Raw genomic sequence first — 26,994 nt, 5'->3', positions numbered from 1 at the left:
AAGCACAAGTTCATAGAAGTGCATTCCTTCGGCAAGCATTTTAGGCAGGCACGAGAACACTAAGCCAAACGTTCCCCTCAGCCCTCAAGGAGTTCAGGTGCAGCTAGAGGCACGGAAGAACTTGAGTCCGAGCCTTTAACTAGTTGAGAGTCCCTACGAGTCTTGGCCATTGTAAGGGTGGGGTTCGGGGCTAACTGAAAGAACGTGGGCATTGTGTGACTTGGAATAAGGTCAACCTGGGTTCTAACCTCAGCACTGCCCCTCCAACGTAGACCACCCTGGGCCTTCCATCTCTCTGCTGGGAGGAGGATGGAGCTCCCCGCAGACCTGACACAGCCCACCTGGCAGGTTTCACAACAGGACTTGGCACTTCCTTGCAGATTTCTCCCAGGGCCTTCTCAGGCCTGGGGAAAGGGCTCCAGGGCTTGTACCTGCAGCAGAACCAACTTCAGTCCCTGCCTGCCCCGATGTGGCTCAGCGGGCTGGAGCTCATCGACCTCAGCGGTAACCCCTTCCACTGTGACTGCCAGCTGCTCCCGCTGCACAGGTACGCGCACACCTCCCCGCCCCCCGCGTGCCCCCGTCAGGCCTCCCACCAGAGGTGTACCAGCTGCTGGCAGTCAAGTCCAGCTATCTCCCCGGAGGGACTGTGGCTGGGCACCACTAGACTTGGGATGGTGTTTAGCTTCCGGGTTATATATAGTTCAGCAAGGAAAGCAAGGAGAGGGGCTCCAGGCAGGAACTGCCCCTCTGGACAGACATGAGGGAGGAGCACTGCTTCCCCACCCCATCCAGGACCATCTACCTGGGTTGGCCTATAATGAACTGGACCCTCCCATATCCATTATTAATCAAGATATAACGTCCCATAGACATGCCTGGCACAGGTGCCACAAAACTAAGGTTTGATTCCTGCATAAATCAGGATGAGGTTGTCCTTGTTTGGGGTGCTGGGACCCAAGAAACACAACAGGCACATTTGGCAGTTACATAAAAATGCAATGAGAATCTGAGCACGATGGCTATGCCTCTAATCCTGGCAGGTGGGAAGTAGAGGTCAGACTCAGGAGGATGAAGTCAGCCTGGACGATATGAGGCCCTGCCTCAAAACACAGTAGCAAAGGCTGGGGGTGAGCTCAGCCTGTAGAGTGCCTAGTATGTAGGCACAAAGCTCTGGGTTCCGTTTCTAGTGCTTCATAAATACAGGTATGACGGCACACATCTGAAACAGCACTCAGGAGGTAAACAATAGATCAGAAGTTGAGGTTGACCTGAGCTGCACGAGACCCCGTTTTTGTTGTTCTAATAGAACAATACTCTGTGGTCAAGCAAACCTAAACTCTAGGCTCTCAGGCTTTACCAGATGAGTCCATAGCCTCCCTGGAAGGGATGCCCTCATCCAGTCCAGTCCACACTGTTGTAGCTGCCAGAGAGTCAGTGTTAGCAGACATACGGTGATGATACAGTGCCTGGGACATAGTGAGCACAGCCACCACTTTCCTCTCCTTTTTATACAGAAGGGATCTGAAGCTTGAAGTGACTTGGAGGTGGGCCAACCCCACGGGAACTCAGTAGAGGCTGTTCCTCTTGTACACCGCCTCAAGTTCTTGACCCTCCTCATACTCCTCAGGGACTCTTACCCGTATCCTCCACCTCTCTCTCCTTCTCCTCAGATGGCTCACGGGGCTGAACCTGCGGGTGGGCGCCACCTGTGCCACCCCTCCCAGTGTCCGTGGCCAGAAGGTGAAGGCTGCAGCTTCTGTCTTTGAAGCCTGCCCAGGCTGGATTGCCAGGAAGGCCAAGAGGACACCAACCTCCGGGGTCAGTGCCAGGAGAACTCCCATCCACGGATGGCATTGAGGAACAGACGAGGTTAGCCCTTGGGCAGGAGGTCTGGGTCCCAAAGTTGCTGGGAGCCCCGGCTTTTCTTGGTCCTGACTTGTGATTCCTGAGCTGGGCAACGACCCATAGTCACCTTGCTTGATGCAGTCATGTCCCTTCTCCTCACACTTTAAGGAAGTGACTTTATGCCTTTGGATGCCACAACTTACTCATCCATTTCTGATTGTCCTGGATCTGTGTGGGCCCCACCCTCTTCCATCCCCACCTCATAGACCTGGCTCCTGTGGGTTGGAGGTGAAGTTCAGGTGTGCTGACTCTGCCTCCCAACCACCTGTCAGTCACAGGTTGCTATATCCCTTGATGTGATACTCAGGGCCTGACCTCAACTCTCAGTTGTAGCAATGTGCCTTGATGTATCCAGGAAGGCTGAGCAGGCTGCTGCAGGGTGAGCCCCAAGATGCAGGAGGCCCTGATGATGCAGACATTAAGACCAAGTGCGGAGTCCACCTCCACCATATCGTGGAGAAGATGGGCAGAGAGAAAGGTGCTGGGAAGGCGGGAGAAGGCCGGGCCCCTCCCCGAACTGTGTTTGCAGACTTGAGGCAATCAAATGGTGTTTATATTAGTTTCCTGAGGTTGCATGGGACTGGACCACGAACTGGGTACAACAACAATGTGCCTGACTGTCCTGGAGGTTTGAGGTTGGAAATCAAAGTGTTGATTTTCAACTGAAGCCTGGAATAAAAAGATCCTATCTTGCTGCTTCTGGCCAATGGTGGCCTGTGACATTTCTTTTTTTCTAATGTTTTTTCTTTTTCTTTTTTCTTTTTTTTTTTTCAGAGCTGGGGACCGAACCCAGGGCCTTGCACTTGCTAGGCAAGCGCTCTACCACTGAGCTAAATCCCCAACCCCTTCTAATGTTTTTTTATTGTATATAAGCACACTGTAGCTGTCTTCAGACACACCAGAAGAGGGTATCGGGTCCCATTAAGATGGTTGTGAGTCACCATGTGGGTGCTGGGAATTGAACTCATGTTCTCTGGAAGAGCAGTCAGTGCTCTTAACCACTGAGCCATCTCTCCGGCCCACCTGTGACATTTCTAACCTGCCTCTTTCAGTGTGGTACCCTCCATCTCTTCATACTGGCCTCCTTCCGTTTATCAGTCTGTACAACCCCTCTTCATAAAGATGGCAGCTCAAATATAATGACCTTTTAATTTATCACATCAGCTTAATAGAAGGCCCTAATTCCAAGAGGTCAGATTCTGAGTTACTGGGAGTTCAGTTGCCTTCTAGAGAACCACAGTTTAAGCCACAAACTGTTCCTTGTGGAGGCAGGTTTAGAGTGGGGAAGGAATACCTCACTATGGGTCTGGGGTACACTTGCCACATGAGCATGAGAGGCTGAGCCTCCATAAAAGCCAAACACACAGTAGGGTCATCTATAACCCAGCACTTCTACAGGGCGATGGGAGGCTGAGACAGGAGACTCCCAGAAGCTCATGTGCCAGCCGGCCTGGGCTCACTGCAAACAACAGAGACCCCGGAGTCTCCGTGCTCTTGCAGAGAGCCCAAGTTTGGTTCCCTTCGCCCATGTAGGGCGGCTCACAAATGCTTGTCATCCCAGCTCAAGGGCACTTAACAGCTTTGGCTTCCACCAGCACTGGCAGGAGAGGCAGGACTACGAGAGACAGGTGGTGGTGAGGTGGGCAGAGACCGTCTGAAGGTAGAAGGCAGGAGCTGGCACCCATGGCTATCCTGATAACCACACATGCAAGTGCACACACAAAGAAAAGCAAGATCTCAAGCTACAGGGTACAAATCCAGGTGGTGGTGGCAATGAATGCCTTTATTCCGAGTCTTCCTGGCAGAGGCAGGCGGATTTCTGAGTTCCCCAACAGCCTTGTCTACAGAGTGAGTTCCACGACAGTCAGGGCTACACAGAGAAGCCCTTCTTGAATTACAGAATTGATACTCAGGGGCATGACCCTTCCTCCAGACCTGTTCTAGACAAGTTACAGTCCATGTGCCAGCACTAGAAATGGAGGGACAGAGATGGTGAGGAACTGTTGTAATCTTGTACTTGGGAGGTAGGATAAATTCAAGGTCACCCTGTGCTACCTGAGAATATCTCCACAAATAGCCCAAGAGGGCCCCCTCCTCCCTTTTAAACTTGTATTTACTTTGGTGTTCTGCCTCTATGTGTGTGTGAGGGTTTCAAATGCCCTGGAACTGGAATTACAGACAGCTATGAACTACCATGTGGATGCTGGGATTTGAACCTGGATCCTTTGGAAGAGCAGCCAGTGCTTTTACCCACTGAGCCATCTCTCCAGCCATGGCCATCACCCTTGGTATTTACATATAATCTTTACATTTGTATGTGTGCAGGTGCATGTGTCATGGTGTGCGGGAGATCCAAGGGAGTGACTTTCTCCACCTCCTATGAGGGTTCCAGGATCAAACTCAGGTCCTTTGTGCCAAGTGCCTTTACCCACTAAATGCACTGCCAGCCCACACCCACTGCACCCCTTCCAAGTGCATGCTGACTGGAGGTGGGATCTTCAGAGCTCGTGCTGAGTTCAGGTCACCACCCACACGCCCCTGGGGCTGACGGAGGATGGCACTCCAGGGTCTGGAGGAAGGCCAGGCCACACCTGCAGTGCTCTTGCACTCTGCATGAAGCCCACCAAACTCAGTGTGGTCCAGGAACGGTGATTTGTAGATCAACCCAGGCTTGCCCCATTGCTGCCACTTATCCTGCACATTTAAGCAACCATTTTATCCTCAGCCTTCCTTTGTTCACATCTGTGAATGAAGCCAAGATCCGAAATGAATTAGCAGGCTGGAGAGGTGCTTCTCTGACTGCTCTTCAGAGGTCCTGAGTTCAATTCCCAGGAACCACATGGTGGCTCACAACCATCTGTGATGGGATCTGATGCCCTCTTTTGGTATTTCTGAAGACAGCAAGAACACTCATATAAATAAATCTTTTTTTTTTTTTTTTTTTTAAATATCCCCAATGTGTAGCCTAGCTTGTTATGGAAGGTCCGTTGAGACTGGGTCTGCAGAAGTTTGAGAAACAAGGAGTGGGCTCCTGAAGGATTGAGAATTGCTCTAATGGTCACTGCAGGCCTTCAGTGGAGGAAGTGGGGTGTGTGGAAGGTATTTTAGAATGATGCTAGCCGGCAACTCAAGTGCTAAGACTCCAAGACCTTCAGTTCCCACCCATGGGCATGCGGAGGCAAAAAAATCCACACTTCCAAGAGGGGCTAGAGCGGCAGGCTTGATTCTCAGAACCCACCAACTCACAAGACCTTGTCCCACAACTTTTGTAACTGAAGCAAGGTTGGGTTGAGGGCCAGCCTGAGCTACCTAGTAAGACCACAAGTCTGACCTGTTAACATCAGCAACATCAGTTCTGTGCATCAGTTCTGTTAGTTATCACTAACACTACTACTCCAACTTTGTGCCAGGGTTGGAACTAGTGACAGGTGAGCTGCGAGAACCACCAATGACAATACAGCTATGGTTGTTATGGAGACAGAGGGCAGTCTGCTTTACCCTCTGTGTGGCAGCTGTCTTCACACTTGACACTGAAGTGGCCATGTCAGAATATACTCTGCAAGGAACTTGTTTCCCAGAGCTGTGGTAGCACACATCTGTAATCCCAGCATTCAGGAAGCGAGAGGTCAGAAGCTGAGGTTGGCTTGGGCTGTAGGAGAGCTTGTTTCTGTTGTTCTAACGGAATAACAAGAATCTGGAGGGGAAGCAGCCTAAGCCCCAGTCAGTCCCAGCTCTGAAGTTCTACCAAATGAGCCCACAGCCTGCCTCCCTTTGCTCATCTATCGAAGGACAGGGAGTCTGGGGAGGCCAGGCCTGGAATGAAGGGCAAACATCCAGCTCCACCCTCTTTTGTCAGGAGACCTCATGCTTAAGACATCTAAAGGCACACTTGGGCCACCTTTCTCCAATATCCGCTCGTAGGGGCCCAGGTCGACTCATCCGATACTATTTTCTTCAAAGTTTTTTTTTTTTTTTAATGATTTTTAAGGGCATACACATTTGTATCCACAGAAACCAGAGGCACAGGGTCCCCTGCAGATCAAGATACAGGCAGCTGTGAGCAGGCACTGGGAATCGAACCTGCCTTTTGCTGTGGACTTTCATCTTCTTGACGGGACTTGACCGAGATAGTCACGCAGCACACTACAGTCACTACATGACAGGAAGCAGGGGCCTCACTGCTTCGTCCAAAACCCAGTGAAGCACAAAGGGCACTGCAGGAGCCCCAACTGGTGTTCAAGATGATACTGAGGGCTACACCACCAGTTCCAAAGTGTCTAGCTGGGGGCTGGACGCACAGCTTTATCCCAGCACGAGGAGGCGGAGACAGGGGGATCCCTATCAGTTTATCTGCATGGGCTACATCTCAAGCTCCAGAACAGCAAGTACTACATAGACCCTGTCTCAAAAATAAACAACTAGGGGCTGGGGATTTAGCTCAGTGGTAGAGTGCTTGCCTAGCAAGCACAAGGCCCTGGGTTCGGTCCCCAGCTCCAGAAAACAAAACAAAACAAAACAAAAAAAAACAACTAAAGTGTCTAAGTGGGAAATCAAAAGCCAACACTGTAGCGACGGTATGCTGAGCAGTGGCCCTGCTGACCAGGCAGGGGAATGGAAACCTTAGGTCCAACCCAAGCTCAGCTCTAGAGGATGGTCTCAGTCAGCACCCCAGACTGCATGGGTCAACTACTGTCTGGTCCTGTGCCCAACAGCAGGCAGCCTGGCCCATGTTTCCCTTAGGGCCACAGGTCCCTATATGTCTTCCCAACCATTCCCTCTAAGAAAGACGTCAGTGTTCTTGCCATCCCTGAGGTCAAAGTTCAAACCCACTACCTTGGTCAATCACCTGCCACAGTGGGGCTCCTGGGACATCAGGCAGGGTGCCCCCAGGAGGTATAGGATGCTCAATTTATTTTGGGCAGAGGTGGCTATGTCCACACCCAGCGTCAGCATGGGCTGCCCACCTACAGCTGCTCCATAGCCTTACTTCCACCACTCGCCTGGGTAGACACATGGGGATCAGTCTCGTTTTCCAGTGTGCTGAGGTGCAATGAGTGTGCCAGCTTAGAACTCAAGCTGACCTGTCAGCAGGCCTGTGCAGAGGGCGGAGGGAGGCCCTGGACACTTGCTGCAGAACAGTAAAGCCGGCCCCCTCTTTGCTCGTGACCAGGCTTGGCTTCAGGCAGCCTCCAGGCTGATGCCAGGGAAGTCTCAGCTGTCCCTTTCTTGCTTGATACTCTCGGTGGGGAGAGGCAGCAGTGGACTGGGTGACCTGTCAGGCGAGGGCAGGTCCTGGTGCTCCTCTTTCACACACACAGCGATGACTGTGGAGAGGGAGGGAGGGGGGGGAGGGAGGCAGAGAGCGGGGAATGAGTGTGTGAAGGTGTGCCAGCCTGGGGGTGGGATGGGAGGCTGCTAAGGAAGTTAGCCTCCTTTAGAGAGCTTTGGAGGAAGCAGGGAGCCTGAGCACCACTTTCAACCTCTCCTCCCCTCCCCCTCCCAGGAGCAGCAACAGAGGGCGAGGCTGCAGGCACAGCCGGTGAGATAAATGCACTTGCAGCCAAGCTGATGGCTGATGGACACCCTAGGGTGCGAGAGAACCACCCTGAAATATGGCTGATGCTATGTGTGCTGTGGTACACAATCCCCACAGACTGCAGGGAGAGTGAAGGCCCGGGCACGTCCTGGCCAGCAGGCCTCCGCCAGCAGAGGCACCCCACAGACACCCTGCTACCCACGCTAGTGAGCATGGGGTATAAGGGCTGGAGTGGGAAAGTCAGGACACATGGCTGGGAGGAGACTTCTCAGTTCAGAGCTGGGAGGGTGGTAAGGAGATTTTTCTAGTCCAGTGGTTCGAAAACTGTTTGGTGCCTGGAAAATCCCCTTCAAACTTGACTCTATTCTTTTGTGTCCAGGTAGAGAAGCAAAGGGACTACATCTGAGAATGGAGCAGCCTGTCCCCGACTCAACCCAGCCCACCAGCTCTTACTGTCATCAGGAACTGGTTCCGAGACCCCCAAAGCCTCAAGGTTGTCCTCCAGTAAGGGTTTCTTGGAGCTCTGTCTGAGGGGCCGAGTCTTGGCTGACGGGATTCTTTTCCCTATGAATAAAACCAAACCTAGCATTAGTGCTGGCTGGCAATGTGGGGCCAGGCCAATGGACCTGGACTTCCATTTCAGTGCCCCTTAGCAACCAGGGGCCTGAGGTCAACACAGTTATGGATACTTTGCCTTTCTTTCTTTCTTTCTTTCTTTCTTTCTTTCTTTCTTTCTTTCTTTCTTTCTCTCTCTCTCTCTCTCTCTTTCTTCCTTCCCTCCCTCCCCCCCTCCCTCCCTCCTTTCTTTCTTTCTTTTTCTTTCTTCCTTCCTTCCTTCCTTCCCTCCCTCCCTCCCTCCCTCCCTCTCTCTCTCTTTCTTTCCCTTCCTCCCTCCTTCCCTCCCTCCCTTTAAGACAGAGTCTCTCTGTGTAGCCCTGGCTGTCCTGGAACTTGCTTGGTAGACCAGGCTGGCCTTGAACTCACAGAGACACAGCTGCCTCTCATCCGAGTGCTGTGACTAAAGGCGTGTGCATCACTGCCTGGTGATGTTTGATTTCTTAAATGGAACACGGCATGTTCAGGCCCCCACTTTGAACACCACAGTCTCAACTCGAATGCCACTCCTACCCGGGGACCCCGAGTCCCTGCTGTGGCTGTCTCACTGCAGAATATCCTCTTCTCTGCCTGAGGCCCTTGCTGTGGCACTGCCTTTCACACTAGGCAGGTGAGGCCCATGACCAGCTGTGCCAGGAGGCAGTGTAGGAGGAGGTGGGTTTCTTTCTCTTTGCCTTTTCCTCAGAAGCAGCATGGTCAGGTTGCTTCAGACAAGCAGCAGCAGGGAAAGGGTGTGAACCCCTTCTCTTTTCCTCAAGTGCCACCAAGCCATTTCCTCAGCACACACTACATTCCTATTTGTGTCCCCTAAGGCACAGGGTCCCCGTGCGGCAAGTTCCAGGAAACACAAGGGGAGCACGGAGCACTGCATGGGCAGCAGCCAGAGGCCATGCTCCGTGCTTCACTTACTTTTCTTCCCAAACTGCTTCTTCTTCTTCTTCGTGGCATCCTTGCCTTTCTGAGGTGTGTTTGGTTCTAATGTTTGAAAGAACAAGAGATGAGAAGAGAGCTCTGAAAGGTCGGTCATAGGACACCTCCCTATGAGGGCACTGGCGGGACACTGAGAACAGGATGGGGGAGGGGCGGGAGAGCGGCTATTCCATCCACTCCCTTGTCACCAGGTCTGCTCCAGGGATCTGGGTGCACAGGACAGGCCCAGGACAGAGTGGGCAAGATGAAGGAGGGTGTTCTGCAGGGCAGGGGAGAGGCAGGGCACACAGCTCTGCTCAGAGCAGCCTGGAGCCTTCTCGGTCTCATGCCAGAGGATGCTGGGCATGTGCTGGAGCAGATGGCAGGAAGGGGAAAGCCAGGTGACGAGTACCCAAGAGCTCTCTGAGCTGGGCAACCCCATCCTACCTGCGGACACGGGCGGCTGGAGCTGGTAGCCGGTGAGTTCACACCAGCCAACAGGGTAGATGTCGGGGGACTCGCAGTCCACCCACTGATCATACTCGTTGTCCCAGCCATCGAAGTGGATGCTCAGGAGACGATGCACCACTCGCTTCACGGTGGCCACACAGATGAGCCGTGGCTCCATCAAGTCCACAGCCTCCAGCTTCATGCCCACCTTGAAGCCATGGTTGGGGCAGTCCTGGTTGAGAGAAGGAAGCCATTGGCCAGCTGGCCAGTGCTAGGCCTCAGCAGGGTTGCCCAGGTAGGCAAGGAGGCTGGCAGAACTGAGAGGAGGGAGAAGAGCCATTGGAAGAGGTTCCTTCAGACAGCAATTCCACTCAACTCTCAGGTGCCACTCCCTCTGTGGAGAAGGGCCCAGTCCACACAGTGGCCTAGCAAGTCTCCACATCACAGAGTTTTCTAGAAGCCGCTTTACTGATCCCAGCAGTAAGACTTAAAGGAGGGGTTGAAACTGTCCCTGGCCGCCGCTGCCACAGACTCCCCAACCCAGCCCTGGAGTCTCCTCACCATGTTAAAGAGTCTCGCTGGAGCTGCTTTTGACTTGGTCTTTTCTAAGTAGCTCTCCCAGTCAAAAGGCTGTGTCTCATACCCTGGAGGGGAGAGTGTGAAGAGGAGTGAGGAAGCAAGAGTCACAAGGTAAGACCTGGGGGTTAAGGGCAGAACACACACTTTGGGGACCCTGCAGCCGAGTCCCAGCATAGTCTGCAGCCACCCTTCTCTCCAGCGTGGCCCCTCCTCTAGGACAGTCCTGCTGCACAGCTCCTGGATGGCCCTAACACACAGGAGTCCTGTTCACCAGCTATACATCAGCTGGGTCAGCCCAGGCAGTGCAAAGGCAGTGGTGGCTGGAGAGGCCCCTCCTCTCTCCCATGCCACAGCCACACATCAGGGATCTGGGCTGTGACTGCATCCTGAAGTCTTACCTTTTGGGGGTGTGAGCTCGATGTCATTCTTTTGGCAGAAGGTGGCTGGGAAGATGGCGTGGGAGGAGGCGTGGTAGCAGAACCAATCTGAGCCATCCGTGGACGGCCCCCCATCCACACAGATCATCAGGTAACCATCCAGGAGCACCTAGGAGGGGCCAGCAAGATGGCTCAAAGGGTAAAGACTGTCCTGCATAGCCTGTTCCAACCCTAGGACCCATGCAGTGGAAGGACACACCAACGACCACAAAGTGTCCTGACTTCCATGCACATGCACATAATAAATGCAACTAAATAAAATAAAACCAAACCTAGGGGAGGGTACAGGGAAATGGATGGCATGTGTCATCACCTGCAAACCCTCCAAATAGGTGGCTATGATTGGACACGAGACATGGATCCAAACGGATGGCTGAATTCTGCCTTATGCCAAAATACCCCAGTTTGGCAGAGCACCCAGTACTCAGGAACAGTGTACACTCTCCACCATTGGTCAACCCATGCCAGCCAGGGCTGCACCTGCCTTACTGCCCCCAGGCCCTGAGTATGTAGATAGCATGTGGCTGGACACAGCTACATGTGGCCAGGTGGACAATACAGTGTCCGTAGGCTGCAGCAGTGATGGCAGGTAGGAGCAAGAAGCTGGGCTGAGGCTTTGGGCAAGCAAAGGAGGACTAGTGGCAGAAAGGCCTTCACGAGGGGTCAGCATTATGCTTATACCTGACACCGGACAAGGCTTAGATATTTAGTCTAAACCCTACCATGAAGGTTCTGAGCCAAGAGCAGGAACAGTCTCCTTCCACCACACAGAAGTTAAGGGCGATATGAGCAGCAGGGTCAGGGCTCCAAGGACCTTACAGTGGGTGCAGAGCTGTGCCATCCAACACTCAGCCAGCCATGCGGGAGGCCGGAAGGGTAGCCTAGGCTCACCTTGCAGATGGTTGCTACACAGATATTGCCCAGATTCAGAGGGTCAATGGCCTCTAGTTTCATTCCTTCCTCAAACCAACCACCTTCTGTGTAGACAGCTCGGACCTTAAAGGAATGAAGCAATCAGGGAGTCAGGAGAAGGCAAAGGAACCATCCTTCGGATACTGCAGGCCTGGGATGGCAACAGAGGGCAAAGGACAGTCCTACTGGGTGCTGTGGTGCCCGCCTATTAATCCCAGAACTTAGGAGGCCGTGACAAGCTGAACTGGGCTGCAATGGGTCCTTGCTTCAATCTCCTCTCCTACGGTTCTCAGCATGTTTAGGGCTGTGGAACAACAATCTCTTACGAAAGAGACAAGGGTCAGTCCCAGAGAGATGCCAACGAAGGAGTACGGCCAGAGGAAAAGTGCCCACAGGCTGTACCTCACCTTCTTGAAGAGGTAAGGAACAGCATCACAGTAGATTTTCCGGAAGGTAGGGTGATGAGACATGTCACATCGTCTCTCTAGGGGAGATGACAGAGAAGAAGAAAAGAAAAGGAAGTTGAAGATGCCACTGGGTATCACATGCTTCTCCCATCTTGGTCTCAGCTGTGTCCCACCTGCTTCCTAACAGGGAAACAGAGGACCGTGGGGCAGTAGTGTGGACTCAGCACAGGGGATGCACGCTCTTTGGTCCTGGCACTGTGCCAATACCATCTGCGTTACAAGGCAATTTGGCTGTTCAGACTGAGCTGAGTGACCTGAGTCACTGGCCTCTCTGATTCTCCACATTGTCACTTGCTGGGCAGCCATGATAGTGCACTTCACTGCACTACTGTGAGGTGCAGCAAAGGCGCACTCATCTTTAGGGGGAGGCTAAGCCTGGAGTCTTACCAGCCAGAGGCTCTACTGACCTGACATCTTGATGCCGTGGCCAACACGCCGTGACCAACCCACTGGATGGATCAGGGGACTCCACATATGGCACCAGAAGTCATCATCACTGTCACCATCCTCATAGAGGAGCCGCAGGCGACCCCCAATTACTGTGTCCACCACAGCCATGCGGGTCCGTGACACCTGAGTCTTGTCTACAACCTCTAAGCGCATGCCCTGCCGAAAAGGGTACTTCATGCTTTCTACCATCTGCAGGGACACAAGAAGGCGTGCGTCTGCTTCAGTTACCCAGTCCTGTATCCCTGCTGTCAGCAGGAGCTGAGTGTGGGGACGCAGGCCTTTAATCCTGGTCTACAGATTGAGTTCCAGGACAGCCAGGGCTACAAAGACAAACCCTGGTCCTGAAAAACCAAAGCAAACTGAAGAGAAGCAAAGGAGGAGCTGTAGGGTGAGTCAGCAGTTAGAACATTGCCCTTCCTGAGGACACAGGTTTGATTGCCAGTGCTGACACAACCTTCCATAACTCAAATTCCTGGGAACCCAATGCCCTCTTCTGGCCTTCAAGGGACAACATGCATACTCACATACAGCCAAACATCACCTATACACATAAAATTATATATTTTTTTTAAGAGTCAGAGGGGACAGGGAAGGGTGGTGAAATCTCAGAGTCCCTCTGCCCTCCTGTCTTGCCTGAGCCCCAATCCCTTAGAATAGCACAGTGGGCAGGCCTACAGTTCTCAGTGGGTACCTCGTCTCACCAGATCTCAGCTAGTCAGGGTGATGGAAATCCCAGAAATCTACTTCAGACCAAGGGAACTCAAATGACCTAGAAAAGTGTAGGCAGACTTAGTTCTGGATCCAGCCTGGGCGTTCACAGCTCTGCTGACCCCTGGCACCTCGCACTCTCTTCTGCCTCTGGTCCTCTATGGCAGCACATGGAAGATTTTGTCCAGTGGTATTGTAGCTATAATCCTAGCATACAAGAGGTAGGGGCCAACCTGGGATCACAGGGAGTTCAAAGTCGGCCTAGATTATGTGGAGACTGTCTTTTTAAATATGTATTTCATATGTGACTCCTAGGGCTTAGCGAATTTTAACAGCAGCAGTCCACAAAGCATAAGACAACAACCAAGATGTCTGTATCTAGGGTGGGCTGTAGGGCTTTTAGCACCAGGATGCAGTGGAATCAAGAGCAGCTCTGGCCTACCAATGCTCAAACTGAGCAGGGCTGCTTCTAAAACGCCGGAGGGGACAATTTCCAAGGTTACAAGAAGAGCTAATCCAGTATCCTAAACCAGAGACCTTGCCTTTCCAAAGCTCAAGACTAGACTACCTCCTGCCACCAACCACAGTGACAGCAGCTCATCTAGGAGAGAAACACAGGTCTGGGCCTGTAAGGTTTAAGCCACTTATGCTACCTGGCCTTCTCTAACACATTCCTTTTAAGGCCCATTCTTGTGCAAGAGAATGAAAGGATGAATGCATGCAGACACACCAGGCCCGGTGAGGAACAAAACATTACTGTGGGCTGGGCATAGTGGTGCACATCTTTAATTGTCCAGGGCTCAGGAGGCAGAGGTAGGCAGACCTCTGAGTTAAAGGCCAGCCTGAGCTACAGACTACGTCCAGGACAGACAGTACTACATAGAGAGACCCTGTCTCAAACAGCAAAACCCCTGAAATATCACAGTGCATGGGCTTGGTGGTTCCTGTCTGCAATGTCAGCACTTCAAAGCCAGACACAGGAGGGTTACAAGTTCAGGGTTAGGCTTGCTAAATGGTTCAGTGGGTAAAAGAACTTTGTTGCCAAGCCTGAAGACCTGAGGTCAACTCCTGGGATGCACACGGTTGTCATGACACTTCTACCATGTGTTATAAATAAATGTAAAAAGGTCAAGGGCAGCCCCTCACCTACATCACAAGTTTGAGGCTGCCTTGGCTGACACCAACCCACATACTGTGCACTTACTGTACAGCAGTCAAAGGACCATGTCTGGGGCATTCTCTGCAAGCCACCCCATTCTGCTCGACCACCCTGCTTTCAGAGGCACCTGGCAAAGTAACGGCCCAGTGCTTCAAGTCTTCTGAGGCAGTGAGCGGCCAAGGCTTCCCAGTGAGCCTGTCTGCAATCCTGTACTGTCCAACAGCATCTCGTTCTTGCCCCAACCAGGGACTAGTAGTCCCGTTCTACACATTGCCCCTCCAAAGTGCAAAGCAGGATGGGCAGACAGCAATCACCACAGCCTTGCAGACTGGTCCATGTGGAACATGCCCACGTCCTTGTGAGTGTGAGGAAAGCGGAGGCCTGGTGGGCCACACCACCCGTCCTCATCCACCTGTAACAGTGCTGCCTAAGCAAGAAGCCAACTGCCCCATCCCTAAATCTGCCAACTGTGCAAGGGGGAAACAGGAGACAGAGCTCGACTTGGCTGAATGTGGAGCAGAGGAAAAGCTAACAGAGAAGACACAAACACCCAGGAAATTCAAAGGTCTTTGTTTCAGAGTTGGCTTCCACAGCATCCATGCAGGTACAATCCAAAAGCCTGCTCCTCTGAGAACCTGTCTTGGCACCAAGTATTCCACACTCCTGCATCCTGCTGGGAAGCCTACCCAACCTAATAAGGACTCCTTGAAGGCCGTGTGCACGAGGCCTAAAGCTGGCCCAGGTACCTATCTGGGAGATGGCCCAGTGAGGTCCACCAGGTAGGAACCGAGGTGGGAGACAGTGTTCTGTGAGCCTTGGATTGTCTCTGCTAAACGGTTACTACGTACACATGCCTCAGTCGGGTAAAGCAGCTTTCTAAGGTTTTGTTCTTTTATGAAGGAGGATCACTGTAGAGTCCTGGCTCACTTACAACTTGTCATGTAGACCACACTGGCCTCAAACACACAGAGATCCATCTATTTCTGCTTCTACATTTCAAGTCCTGGACTTAAAGACTGTGCCACCATATCCAGCCAAAGTAGCTTTCTTTGGCTGAACTGCTATGTCCACACTGATGGGTGCAGAGCCCCAGCTCAGATGGGAGCTGTTTTTATCACTACTTGGTGCATGACTCCTACCAGGTTGGAGAATCTAGGCAAGAAAAAAATATGTATACTATATATAACATACATATATATCTTCTACACATGTATATGTATTTCCCTTGTATTCCCACAGTGTGGTTTTTAATTGATGTTTATTCATGTGTACTCACGTGTGTGGGTACCTGTGGAGGCCAGAAGAGGGTATCAGGTCCCCTGGAACTGGAGTCACAGTTTTGAGCTGCCAGATGTGGCACTGGGAATTGAACTTAGATACGTGAACTGACCTGGACTCATAATATAGACTCAAGATAAGATCCATTTGCCCCTTGCCTTGGCCTTGCAAGTGCTGAGGTTAAAGGCATGTGCCACCATGACCAGCCTATAGTGCAGTCTCTTACCAGCACATAATGCCATCTCTGAGTGATTACTTTGTGTTGCCCAGTTTGCTTTATGTCAACTGAATACAAGCTAATGTCAGTTAGACGAGGGAAACTCCATGGGGAAATTGCCCCACAGACTGGGCTGTGGCAAGTCTAAGGTGCATTCATGATTGATGAGGGAGGGCCCAGCCCATTGTGGGCAGTGCCATGCGAGCTGGTGTTCCTGGTTGCTGTAAGAAAACAGGTTCAAGTCGTGCAGTGGTGCACACCTCTGTAATCCCAGCACTCAGGAGGCAGAGGAAGGGAGAGCTACAGTTCTGAGGCCATCATGGCCTACAGAGTGAGTTCCAAGATAGTCAGGGTTACACAGAGAAACCCTATCTTGGGGTTGGGGAAACCCAAAAGAATAAGCAAGCAATCAGACTGAGCAAACTGTGAGAGAAAGCGACCCAGGACACAGTCGTCCCCCATGGCCTCTGCTCCAGTTCTGGCCTCTGGTTCCTTCCCTGAGCTGCTGCCCTGAGCTCCTTGGATGATGGACTACGATGTGGAAGCATAAACACAATCAACCATTTCCTGCTTTGTGGTCACGGTGTTTTATCACAGCAATGAAACCTCAGACACTACTGAAAATGCTAAAAGCAAGGCAAGAATCTGGGAGATTTTAAAATCCAAATGGCCGACAAAGCAACACGATTAATATGGTGGACCAAGGTCTTGGCAGGGAGGCAGGTGGCCCAGCACCTGAAGCAGCACTGGGCTGAAGCCTGCGCAAGGGGTCACAGAAGAGTTTTATGATGGGAAACTAGGGCATTACTCACAGTGCTCGTGTATGGAAATCCCTAGGTCCTACCCCCAGAACCACAAAAACAAAGCAAATGCCTAAAATGGGTCATATGAAGGACGGAAAAACTGAGGGGTGGAAGTGAGAGGGGAGTGGGGAGGGAAGGAAGGAGGGGAACGAGCTGGGAACCCAGCCAGACCTTGATATGGAAATCTGCAGGAAGTGTCCTGGATCCCACCAACCGCTTCATGAGGTAGCTCTTCCAGTCAGTAAACTTGGCATGGATGGCTGCAGAGACACGGCAGTAACTGGTGACATAGACTTAGTTAACACTAACTTCACCAACCCAGAGATCAGCTACACAGACATAACTATTTAAGTTCTGCAACTTCAGGCCACTGATGACGGCATCTTATAAAACCAGCCTCTGGGATTGGAGAGATGGCTCCATGGTTAAAAGCACGGGTTGCTCTTCCAGAGGACATGGGTTCCATTCCCAGCACCCACATGGTGATTCACAACCATCTGTAACCCCAGCTCCAAGGATCTAACACCTTCTGACCTCAGGCTCTTGCACACATGGTTCACACATGGTGAACAGACATTCACTCAGGCACACACATACACATAAAGTAAATATATATAGAAAGTTTATATATATAAACAAGACCAACAAACAGGCACTATAAATCCAAACTTCGAGACTGGGTAGGGAAGGCTTCTGCCCAGAGCCCTACAGGAAGCAGCATGGGAGCTTTCTCACTGACTCACTCCGTGGAGGCACCAGGATCTTGCTGTTGATGGCACACCACCCAATGGGGTGGACGTCCACAGTCCCCAGGTTGCACCAGAAGTCATGACTGGCGTCATTCTCAAAGCCTTCATATCGGAGCAGTACCCGGTACCCTGAAAGGAAGGACAGGGGACCTCTGAAGGTGGCGTGAGAGGCACGTTCTCAGGCCTTCTTCTCTAGCACCAGCCAGGCTCCCCATTTCCTACTCCAGGAACTCCTTCTGGGGTAGTGGGGTCCCCGACACGCAGAACAAAACACCGTGCTGTACTCTTAGCATTCTGGGCTGGTGATTTCTATACCCGCCTCATCCCCAGAATGAACCTTATTAAAGAGAAAAGGAGATGGTGGAGGTGGGGCATGCCTTTAATCCCAGCACTCAGGAGGTAGCAGAGGCAGGCAGATTTCTAATTTTGAAGCCAGCCTGGTTTACAGAGTGAGTTCCAGGACAGTCACATCTACACAGAGAAACCCTGTCTCAAAAAAGCAAAAACAGCCAACTACACATACAAACACATAACAAAACAAAATCAACTTTCAAGTTTTAGTCCTCTCATGTAAAGGAGGAGAATCTCCAAGAAGAGGAAAGAAAGCTAGTGGCTGAAGTTTTGATTTATGAAACCCATTCACCCTGTAACACCATCCACCCACTAGATATGACACATGGCAGACAAACTCCAGACCTGCTCTGGCCAGAGGAACACCCACCAGCTGCCTGGATGACAGTGGCGATCCAGTACACCCGGCTGGGGAGCACGGCGTCGCTGTTGAGGACTTCTACCTTCATCCCCTTCATGACGTCCTCCCACTGGTCATAGAGGGGTACCTGTGTGGCGATGACAGCATTGATGGCTGAGGAGCTAGTTCCTCACCCTGAGCCCTCTTATCCTCTGCACCCTCACTTCACATCATGCACAGTGCAGAAAACGACGACTGAAGAGAAGAACAGGGCGTGCCCACTGTCCAGAAGCATGGAAGTCGGGGAGCTAACCACCAGGCAGAGCCCCGGGAGGGCCTGACACAGACCTGGTTCTCATCACTGCAGGGCCAGCTCCTGACCTTTTTCTTTTTTTAAAGATTTACTTATTTATTTCATGAACGTGAGTACACTGTAGCTGTCTTCAGACACACCAGAAGAGGGCATCAGATCTCATTACAGATGGTTGTGAGCCACGTGTGGTTGCTGGGATTTGAACTCAGGACCTCTGGAAGAGCAGTCAGTGCTCTTAACCACTGAGTCATCTCTCCAGCCCCAGAGTAGACATTTTGGTGTACAAGTGTCTTAGTACAGACATTTCCTCCCTAACATCATTCAACCTGGGCTCAAACACAGGGCTGGCAGAACAACATCCACGCTCGACCCAGTCCCTTCCTTCTGGGTGGCTTCTGGCTTCCTTCCCAATGCTTAATCCTTGATTTGCTGCCAACAGGAACTTGAAACTCCTTTAGTAAAAGCATCACTTTCCACACTCAGACCTGACTTGAACCAGAAACCATCCATATCCCTAGGTAGACAGGTTCACATAGACCTGAGGAAACATGGAGTGGCCCAGACACACAGGGCAAGCTCTGTACAGAGCATATGAATCTGTGTTAAATATGATTTAATTCCCTACAATAAGCAACTCAGAGGAAGGACACAGTAGGACCTAGGAACAACTTGTCATAGCACAGGACAAGCAGGACAATCCAGGAAGGCCAAGCATGGCTTACTGAGGTCAAAAGACAGTCTCAGGAGGCCTTCTGCCAGGCTTTTGGAAATGGGATTGAAAGGAAAAAGAAACTGGGCTTGGTGTCTGACATCTGTGTGCCAGTACTTGGGAGACTGAGGCAGAGGACTGCTTTCAGGCCAGCCTGGTATTTATAGTGAGTTCTAGGCCAGCCTGAGCTATAAGACCCTGTCTTAAATTAAAAAAAGTTATAGACAAAAGCAGCCCTGCTGTAGATGTTCTAGGCTAGCACAAGGTACAGCTGCTGGGCACTGTTCAGTTCTTGACTTCAAGCTCATCCAAAGATACAAACAAGGCCTCAACCCTTCACTTGTCAGGGAGAACGAGGAGCCCCCACTGGAGTGTGTCTGGCTTCAGAAAGGGCCTTAGACAAGGGCTGAGAGTGCAGCTTCATAGTCAAATTGCAAGTAATCCCTAGTGCCAGCAAAGGTGAACTGGGACCTGAGAGTTAACCAGTAGAAGGATGGGCGTGTTGACACACACTTGGGAGGTTGAGGCACGGGGTACAAGGCTATCCTCAGCTACATAGTAAGTTAAAAGCCAGCCTGGGATACGTGAAACCAAAACATCAGTCCAGGTGTAGTGGAGGCAGAGGCAGGCAGATCTCTGTGAGTTCCAGGACACCTAGGGATACACAGAGAAGTCTTGTCTTCAAAAGCCGAAAACCAAAAGCCAAAACAAACAAACAAACAAACAAACAAAACACCAAAATTAAAACAACAAAAACCAACTCCTCAAAACCAAAAGCAGGGCTGAAGAGGATCAGGGATTAAGAGCACTGCTGCTCTTGCAGAGGACCAGGGTTCAGTTCCCAGCACCCACACAGCAGCAGCTCACAGCCATCACAGTCCTCCACCTCTAAAGAATGTGGAGCCAGGGGCTGGAGAGACGGCTCAGTGGTTAGAGCACTGCCTGTTCTTCCAAAGGTCCTGAGTTCAATTCCCAGCACCACATGGTGGCTCACAACCATCTGTAATGAGATCTGATGCCCTCTTCTGGTGTGTATGAGGACAGCAACAGTATACTCATATATAATAAAATAAATAAATCTTTTTCTTTTTTTTTCTTTTTTCTTTTTTTTGGAGCTGGGGACCGAATCCAGGGCCTTGCACTTGCTAGGCAAGCGCTCTACCGCTGAGTTAAATCCCCAACAAAAATTTTTTTTAAAAAATGAAATAAAACATACAACAAATATCCCACAAATAAAACAAAAACAATTTTTTTATTCCTTTTGTACACAGATTTTCTCTGTGTAGCCCTGACAGTCCTGGAACTCTCTCTGTAGACCAGGCTGGCCTCAAACTTACAGATTCACCTGCCCCTGCCTTCTGAGTGTTAGGAATAAAGTGTGCACCATCCACACCACCATCACCAACAACAAAAGAAGACAATTTTAATGTGGGAACAAAACATGGAGAATGAAAAAAAAGAACACCCTTGATTTCAAATCACCCAAAACTCTACTGTGTAAATCAGCCCTTCAAAAACCAGGGGCAATTTCAGATCTAGGGACTCTGCAGACCAGACTAGCTGAGAGATATACCTGTCTCTACCACTCAAATACTGGGATGAAAGGGACATGCCACTACACTTGACATACATGGTATATGTACATACTATTATATACGTATGTGTATATATAGTTATGTGTATATATACATAATACGTTATGTCTAATAATGTATGTATATAATTATACACACATATATTGGTGTTTGTCTGCATCTGTGTCTACACCCCAGAAGAGGGTATAGGAACCCATGGTAGGAATACAGATGGTTGCCATGTGGGTGCTAGGAATTGGAACTCAGGACCACTGGAAGAGCAGCCAGTGCTCTCAACTCCAGGCCTTCAAGACGAAGGCGGATTTCTGGCCACTGTTCAGACTAACTCAACTGAGGTGTGGGGAGGGAGCAGTGAGGCAGGCAGCCTGCTGTCCCCACCTCCCCATCCCCACCTCTCCCCTCCAAGGCCAGGACACTCACGTGTTTAAAGCAGCCGACAGGAGCAGCCTTGTAACTGTGATCCTTCAGGAACTTCCCCCAGTCGAACCCCAAGACTAGAGCTGCAGAGTACAAAGGAAGAGCTGAGGCGGGTACCTATAGCAACCATGTTAGGACAGGAACTGGAGGCCCCAGGGGCTCTGGAAACAAGTCCCTGGCCACTAATGGCCATCAGGACTGTGAAGCACCCAGAGACTTCTCTCCTTTTTGCTCCACAGAAAGGGAAATTCGGATCTGGGGTTAAAATGATTCTCTTGCATCCAGTCGTTGGCCACACCTACTTAGCACAGGCAGGAGGAGCGGCGACTGCCACGCAGCCACACAGTGCAGTTTCAGCCTCTCTGGGGCTCAGAAATCACTATGCCTGGAAAATGAGGGGACCTTCCCACCTGCTCCACACACCCTGGACCTGCTCTGCACCAGGGAGAAGCCATGGAGACAGATCCAAAGAGCCGTAAAGCAGCTAACTCTTGGTGTCTGTGTGACGGGGGAATGTCCAGGCCATTTCCATAAAAGCCAGCAGGTAGAGACAGTTCACTGTTGGCCTGGATCCCCAAACTTCCCAGCTGGCCATCCGCATGCTCGTCTCCCTTCCCAGGATTCTGTCTCACCGTCTTGTCCTGTGGGTGTCCCATCTGCTAGCTGTCCTGTTCCCTGGGCGTGGAGGAAGGCTCCAATTTTGGCGGACCAGGCTGCTTTGTGCAGGACTTTGGCTTTCTTGGTGGGGGGCTTTCCCTGCAGGGCAAAAAGAGTGTGCAGGCTGTGGGCAGAACCTGAGTCTGCTGCTACTTTGCCTTGTTTTTTGAGACACAGTGGCCTGGAATTTGCAGCTATTGTGTTCGGCCTCCTGAAGGCTGGGGCTCCAGGCATGAGCCACCATGGAGTCAGGAAGCAGAGTGACTAAGCGTCTGGTGCAGCTATCTAATCTCCAGGCTTGAGTTTCTTCTGTAAAAGTAATGTCGAGTGAGAACCCTCAGGAGACGGTTACGGAAGGACGGTCAGCACAGCTGCAGATAGCAGACGCGAGTCACTCAGGCCTCCAACCTCTCCAGGAGCCTCTCCCTGACATTTTCACTGCAGTCAGTCCTCTCTCTCCACGCTCCCAGCTCCATGGAGAGAACATTCTGCGGACCGATCATCAGGTGTCCCAGGGAATGCTCACTTATACAAGATAATTACGCACCAGTGATAAAGGGGAGGAACCTGTGCAACACAGCAGCTAAGCAGAGGCATGGCTGCACGAAGTCTGACTTTCAAGACGTGGTTCTCAACTTACTTTGGATTGAATGTGACCATGTGACCCTTTCAAAGAGGTCATTTATTGGCTATCCTGTGAATCAGATACTTACACTATGATTCCTAACAGCAATGAGATCACAGCTATGAAGTAGCAATCAAGATAATTTTATGGTTGGGGCCACATAGCCTGAGGGACTGTATTCAAGGGTCACAGCATTAGGAAAGTTGAGAACCACTTCCTCAAAGACACCAAACGCTTTGGCCTTTTAAAATAAGACTTGCTGGGCGTGGGAGAGCACACCTTTAAGCCCAGCAATGGGGAGCAGAGGCAGCCAGATCGTTGTGAGTTTGGGGCGAGTCTGGTCAGCCAGAGTCACACAGCAAAACCTTGTCTCAAAAATAAAATAAGGGTTCTAGTAAGATGGCTTCACTGGTTAAGAGCAGTGGCTGCTCTTCCAGAGGACCCAGGCTCAGTTCCCAGCACCCACATGGTGGCTCACAACTGCCTCTACTTGACAGGGGACTTGCCACCCTCCTTTTGTCTTCTCAGACACTGTAAGCATGCAGTACACAGGCATAGACTCAGGCAAAACACTCATACACATAAAAATAAAATCTAAATTAATAAATAAATGGGGGGGCACTTTTTGAGGCAGGGTCTCATGAACCCCAGATGACCTCTAGGAATGAATCCCCAAGCTGGCTAAGCCATTTGCCTCCAATCACATGACGGCCCCAGCTCAGCTTCCAGGCCCAAGACGGGTGTAAGTGGCCCTCTCACCTGAAGTCTAGCCAAGATACTGGCTTTCTTGGAGTTGGAAGAGTAGCTCCTGGAACATGAGACACTGCAGAACCTCTTGGTCTTTGAAAAGAAAGCTTCTCTGGTGCCCACAATACCACACATCTCACAGACAGCTAGGAAGAGAACTCAGCATGTGACTTCCTGACATAATTACTTTAAGTCAAACAAAACCAAAATTCCAGAGCACCACATCAACCATGTGAGTGCTAGGCTCTGAGGTCGGCAGAGAGGAGGAGAAAGTATATGGCGTTCTCTTCCAAGAGCAAGTATCACTGTGTGTTGCCCTCAATTTTGTAGGCTCAACTGCTCCTCGACCATCAGTCTCTTTAGCAGCTGGAACCCCATCTATGCGCCTCCTTCTCTCTGTATCTAGGGCTGGGGCTATGAGACTGGGAATCCACATGAATAAGTGGAGAATCTGGTCGGCAAGTTTTAGCAAAGATCGTGACGAGAGGATAGGTGCCCAAGTCCCTCAATAGATATTGCAGCTTTGTTCTCACAGGGGCAAGTGCACAAGCGGCACTGTCTGACCACACACTGTTACCTGAGGAGCCTTCTGTAAACAGTGTTGTGGTTGGAGATTGCCATGACCATCTGAAGGGCTTTTCCAGCTCCCCAGATGAGGCTAACCTGCAGCCAGGGTTACACCAGCCCCTGGGCTCAGCTGCTCTCCCTAATGACCCCTGCTAGTCCTGACTCTCAGCTCCTAAGAGAAGGGCGGGAAGAAGACAGAGGAAGAAAGATGAACAAGTAAAATAGGAAAAGCCAGGATGAGCGGAAGGAAAGCTGACGCATGGCCCACCAGTGCCAGTGGAAGGCACAGAGGGGCTGTTTGAAGATTGGAGCCTGCCTCTTTTCAAGGACACACTGCCCACTCTGCACACCCCCACACAGGGCCTAGCAGCCATCCAAGCACCATCTTTTTGAAGTCAACTGGCTTCCAGATGGTTCATGGCCACTCCCTTCTGCCCACCTCTGCACCTGCCTTCTGACCTGAAGACCACTTTATCCTGTACATCCCCTACCCCCACTTGCCAGCCTGCAGCCCACAAGCTACCTCTTGTCCCTCTGTTCAAAAGTACTCACACCACTGAGTCTCACTGTCTTCAGATCCAGACTCGGGGACTGCCTAGCCTAGTCCACATAGAATGGAATTTAACAAGCGCTGAGCAAACACAAGACTTGGAGAACAAGACTTGGAAACCAGACTGCAGAGAGAAAATGACCCTTAAGGACAGTCTGGATGGCTCCGCCCACATCCCCGATTCTTCCACAGCCTCCTGCCTCCTCTCTCTCTTTGAGGCCACTGTGAAAGCACCTGGCTCAGAACCACTGCCATCCAAGGCGCGGTTATTCGCAGAGCTGAACAGATGCAGAGGTGAGGTGGGCAGCTCCCCTGCTTCCCGATCCTCATTTTCTGCTTCACTTGACTCCTCCAAGTAGGAGCTGCTCTCACTGCCCGCACTGCTGTTGTAACTCCGGAAGCTATCGTAGCCTCCGAAGAGTTCCAAGTCATCATCTTCCTCCTCTTCCATTGGCTCTGAAGATGGCGTCTCCTAGTGGGAAAACAATCCGTGCTCAGCTTGACAAGAGAGGTTACAAATTGGCTAACCCACTATGAGCTGGGGTGGCAGTGGCAAGCCCCTTTAATCCCAGCAGTGGGGAGGCAGAGGCAGGTGGATCTCTGAGTTTGAGGCCAGCCTGGTACAAAGCTAGTTCTAGGACAGCCAAGGCTACACAAAGAAATCCTGTCATGAAAAACCAATATACATACATACATACATACATACATACATACATACATACATGCATATGTGCTGAACATTCATTTAAAACTTCTAGGGGTTTGGGGATTTAGCTCAGTGGTAGAGCGCTTGCCTCGGAAGCATAAAGCCCTGGGTTCGGTCCCCAGCTCCGAAAAAAAGAACCAAAAAAATAAAAAAAAAATAAAATAAAAAAAATAAAACTTCTAGGCGGCTAGGTATTGTGGTGACATCATTAATCCTAGCACTCTGTGGTAGACCTATCACTCTGAGCTTGAAACCAGCCTGGTCTACACAGCTAGTACCCCCCATACTCCCACCTCTCCCTTTCACTCTCTCTTTTCTTTTTGAAAAAAGGGTTTCTCTCAGAAGCCCTGGAACTAGCTATGTAGGCCATGTCAACCTTGAATGCAGTGATCTGCCTGCCTCTACTTCCCGAGTATTGGGACTAAAAGTGTGTGCCACCACCATCTGGCTAATAGATCCTCTTTAAAAAAAAAAAAAAAAAAAAAAGGGGTTGGGGATTTAGCTCAGTGGTAGAGCGCTTGCCTGCGCAGGCCCTGGGTTCGGTTCCTAGCTCCGAAAAAAAAGAAAAGAAAAAAAAAAAAAAGAAGAAGAAGAAGAAAGAAAAAGGCAGGTGTGGTAGTGAATGCCTTTAATCCCAGCACTCAGGAAGCAGAGGCAGACGGATCTATGTGAGTTTGAGGACAGCCTGGTCTACAAAACAAGTTCCCTGAAAATCAAAACCAAAACAGGAAAAAGAGAAAGAAAGGAAGGAAGGAAAATGGGTTGTTTCCTCTAATGACTGCGTGGCTAACTGCAAGCTGTGATTGGTTTGAGCCTCTGCTCAGCACCAGGACCTCTTGTATTGATGGCTTGGGTGTAGGGCAAAATTCCAACTTCAAAGTACAGTGTCTATTGAAAAAACATTGCTTACACACCACTACTGGGTCAAAAAACTATGCCAGGGATCAGAGATCTATACAATAATGTGGAAATACCCTAAGCACCTCAAACATTTTTCAATGGGTTCGAAGGCATTTGAAACTCATTCTTCCCTCTTCTGTATATGCACATCCAAATGATTTCAATTCAGAAACAAATTTAAGGCTGGCAGTGGCCCTCTTGTTGCTGATGCCTAGCCTACTGTCCCCTGCAGTGTATTCAATAAACCTGTTTTCTTCCAAAAAGGAAAACAGGGGGAAAGAAAAAAAAAAAGGCTGAGAAAATTGAGACCCAGGTTATCCCAAGGAGGCTTTGAGTCAAATGACTCCCAGAGACTAATTGCATAGCGGTATGCACCACAGCCGTGAGCTTAGCTTATTTCAATCAGCTAAGGATCTTAAGGTCTGTGGGACTCAATTTTCTCACCTACGGGTCACAGAATGTGAGGTAGAGATGGGACGCTACATAAAAACGTACCTAACTTGTAGTGGAAAAGTGGGGGGTGGGGGAGGGCGAGGGCGAGGGAGGGGCGGGGAGCAAAACAAAGGTAAGGAGAAAGAGGCTTTGAGCCAAGGTTCAAATGAGATCTCTGGTGCTTCCTAGCTGTATGATCCACAGCAAGTCAACTGCATTGCCTCAGTTTCCACCAAATGAGGATAATACCACTAATAATATTCTGGGAAGGGATGATAAACGTAAAACACTCAAAACAGTGCTCAATAAAAATTAGCAATTATGACCGCTTGGAAATGGAGACCTCAAATGCAAGATGCGGTGGGTCATCGGCTGCTGTGCCACACATAAAGCATAACAGAGTTTTGGAAACTGACATTCTTGGTGACAACCTCTTGCACTTTCCAGCTGTGTCAATCCAAAAGGCTGTTTTAAGCCCTCACTAAAGAAGATGGCCGTGAGTACACTGGGAGACCTGCACGTGAACGCTCCCCGCGTGGAATAATAACCAACTCTGATCTCCCTCCCTTTACTTCCCGCGTGGAAGGGACAGGCCGCCCAATCCTAAAGCTCAGAATCATGAAACCAGGCGTTGCCTCCCTTCCTTCGTCATCAAACCAAAAGGAACCTCTGTAGCCTCCGGCCCGGACTAAACTCCGTACCTCAGTTTATCAACCCTGCAACTCTCCACCACCCAGACATCGCTAAACTCCGCGTCCTCCGAGTGAGGCGTTCGGGGCTCCCTTTCCCCCTTTGGACTGAACCCTTTACCCTCTTACCTCAGTGCCCCGCGGCTTCTCCATGATACCAAATTCAATTTCCTCAACCGTCACCAGGTGCAGGAAGCCATATTGCCCTCACCGCTCTCC

General features: G+C 50.7%; 2 protein-coding genes across 9 annotated transcripts in view; one reads left to right on the top strand and one right to left on the bottom strand.

Annotated features, from left to right (window-relative positions):
* Nucleotides 1–8,482, top strand: part of Chadl (chondroadherin-like) — a 12,369-nt gene extending 3,887 nt beyond the window's left edge. Inside the window, exons 4-6 of one of the 3 annotated variants that reach the window (XM_087555276.1) lie at nt 381–547; nt 1,674–1,821; nt 7,824–8,482. In XM_087555276.1, the coding sequence (XP_087411402.1) occupies nt 381–547; nt 1,674–1,821; nt 7,824–7,850 (342 nt within the window). In that variant the 3' untranslated portion in view covers nt 7,851–8,482. Of the gene's footprint in view, nt 1–380; nt 548–1,673; nt 1,873–2,235; nt 2,616–7,823 lie in introns of those variants that run through there. The other 2 variants (NM_001432133.1, XM_087555275.1) reach the window with 2 other exon arrangements.
* L3mbtl2 (L3MBTL histone methyl-lysine binding protein 2) lies at nt 5,857–26,994 on the bottom strand. Of its 6 annotated transcripts, none has more exons than XM_087556880.1 (17): nt 26,905–26,994; nt 23,509–24,520; nt 22,944–23,077; nt 21,535–21,658; nt 20,906–20,985; nt 17,899–18,016; nt 17,172–17,306; nt 16,600–16,688; nt 12,221–12,452; nt 11,754–11,830; nt 11,326–11,430; nt 10,396–10,543; nt 9,980–10,062; nt 9,416–9,650; nt 8,969–9,034; nt 7,898–8,008; nt 5,857–7,232 (listed from the first exon to the last, which is right to left on the bottom strand). In XM_087556880.1, the coding sequence occupies exons 3-17, from the start codon at nt 23,064–23,066 to the stop codon at nt 7,120–7,122; spliced, it is 1,839 nt and encodes a 612-aa protein (XP_087413006.1). In that variant the 5' UTR covers nt 23,067–23,077; nt 23,509–24,520; nt 26,905–26,994; the 3' UTR covers nt 5,857–7,119. The 6 variants fall into 6 exon arrangements, with proteins under 6 accessions (XP_087413006.1, XP_087413005.1, XP_087413008.1 ...); XM_087556879.1 differs by having other exon boundaries at nt 24,051–24,520; NM_001033695.2 differs by having other exon boundaries at nt 5,862–7,232; nt 24,283–24,520; nt 26,905–26,947.

The sequence above is a fragment of the Rattus norvegicus genome, chromosome 7 (assembly GCF_021556685.1).
Source record: "Rattus norvegicus strain SHRSP/BbbUtx chromosome 7, alternate assembly SHRSP_T2T, whole genome shotgun sequence".
In the NCBI taxonomy this organism is placed as follows: domain Eukaryota; kingdom Metazoa; phylum Chordata; class Mammalia; order Rodentia; family Muridae; genus Rattus; species Rattus norvegicus.
This window is presented reverse-complemented; position numbering and strand designations above follow the sequence as displayed.

Coding starts and splice junctions, on each gene's coding strand:
- L3mbtl2 (NM_001033695.2), bottom strand. CDS start 26,928: ATGGAGAAGCCGCGGGGCACTGAG. Junction 20,986..21,534: donor GACACCCACAGGACAAGACG/GTGAGACAGAAT, acceptor TGTACTCTGCAG/CTCTAGTCTTGGGGTTCGAC. Junction 9,035..9,415: donor CCAGCCGCCCGTGTCCGCAG/GTAGGATGGGGT, acceptor TTCAAACATTAG/AACCAAACACACCTCAGAAA.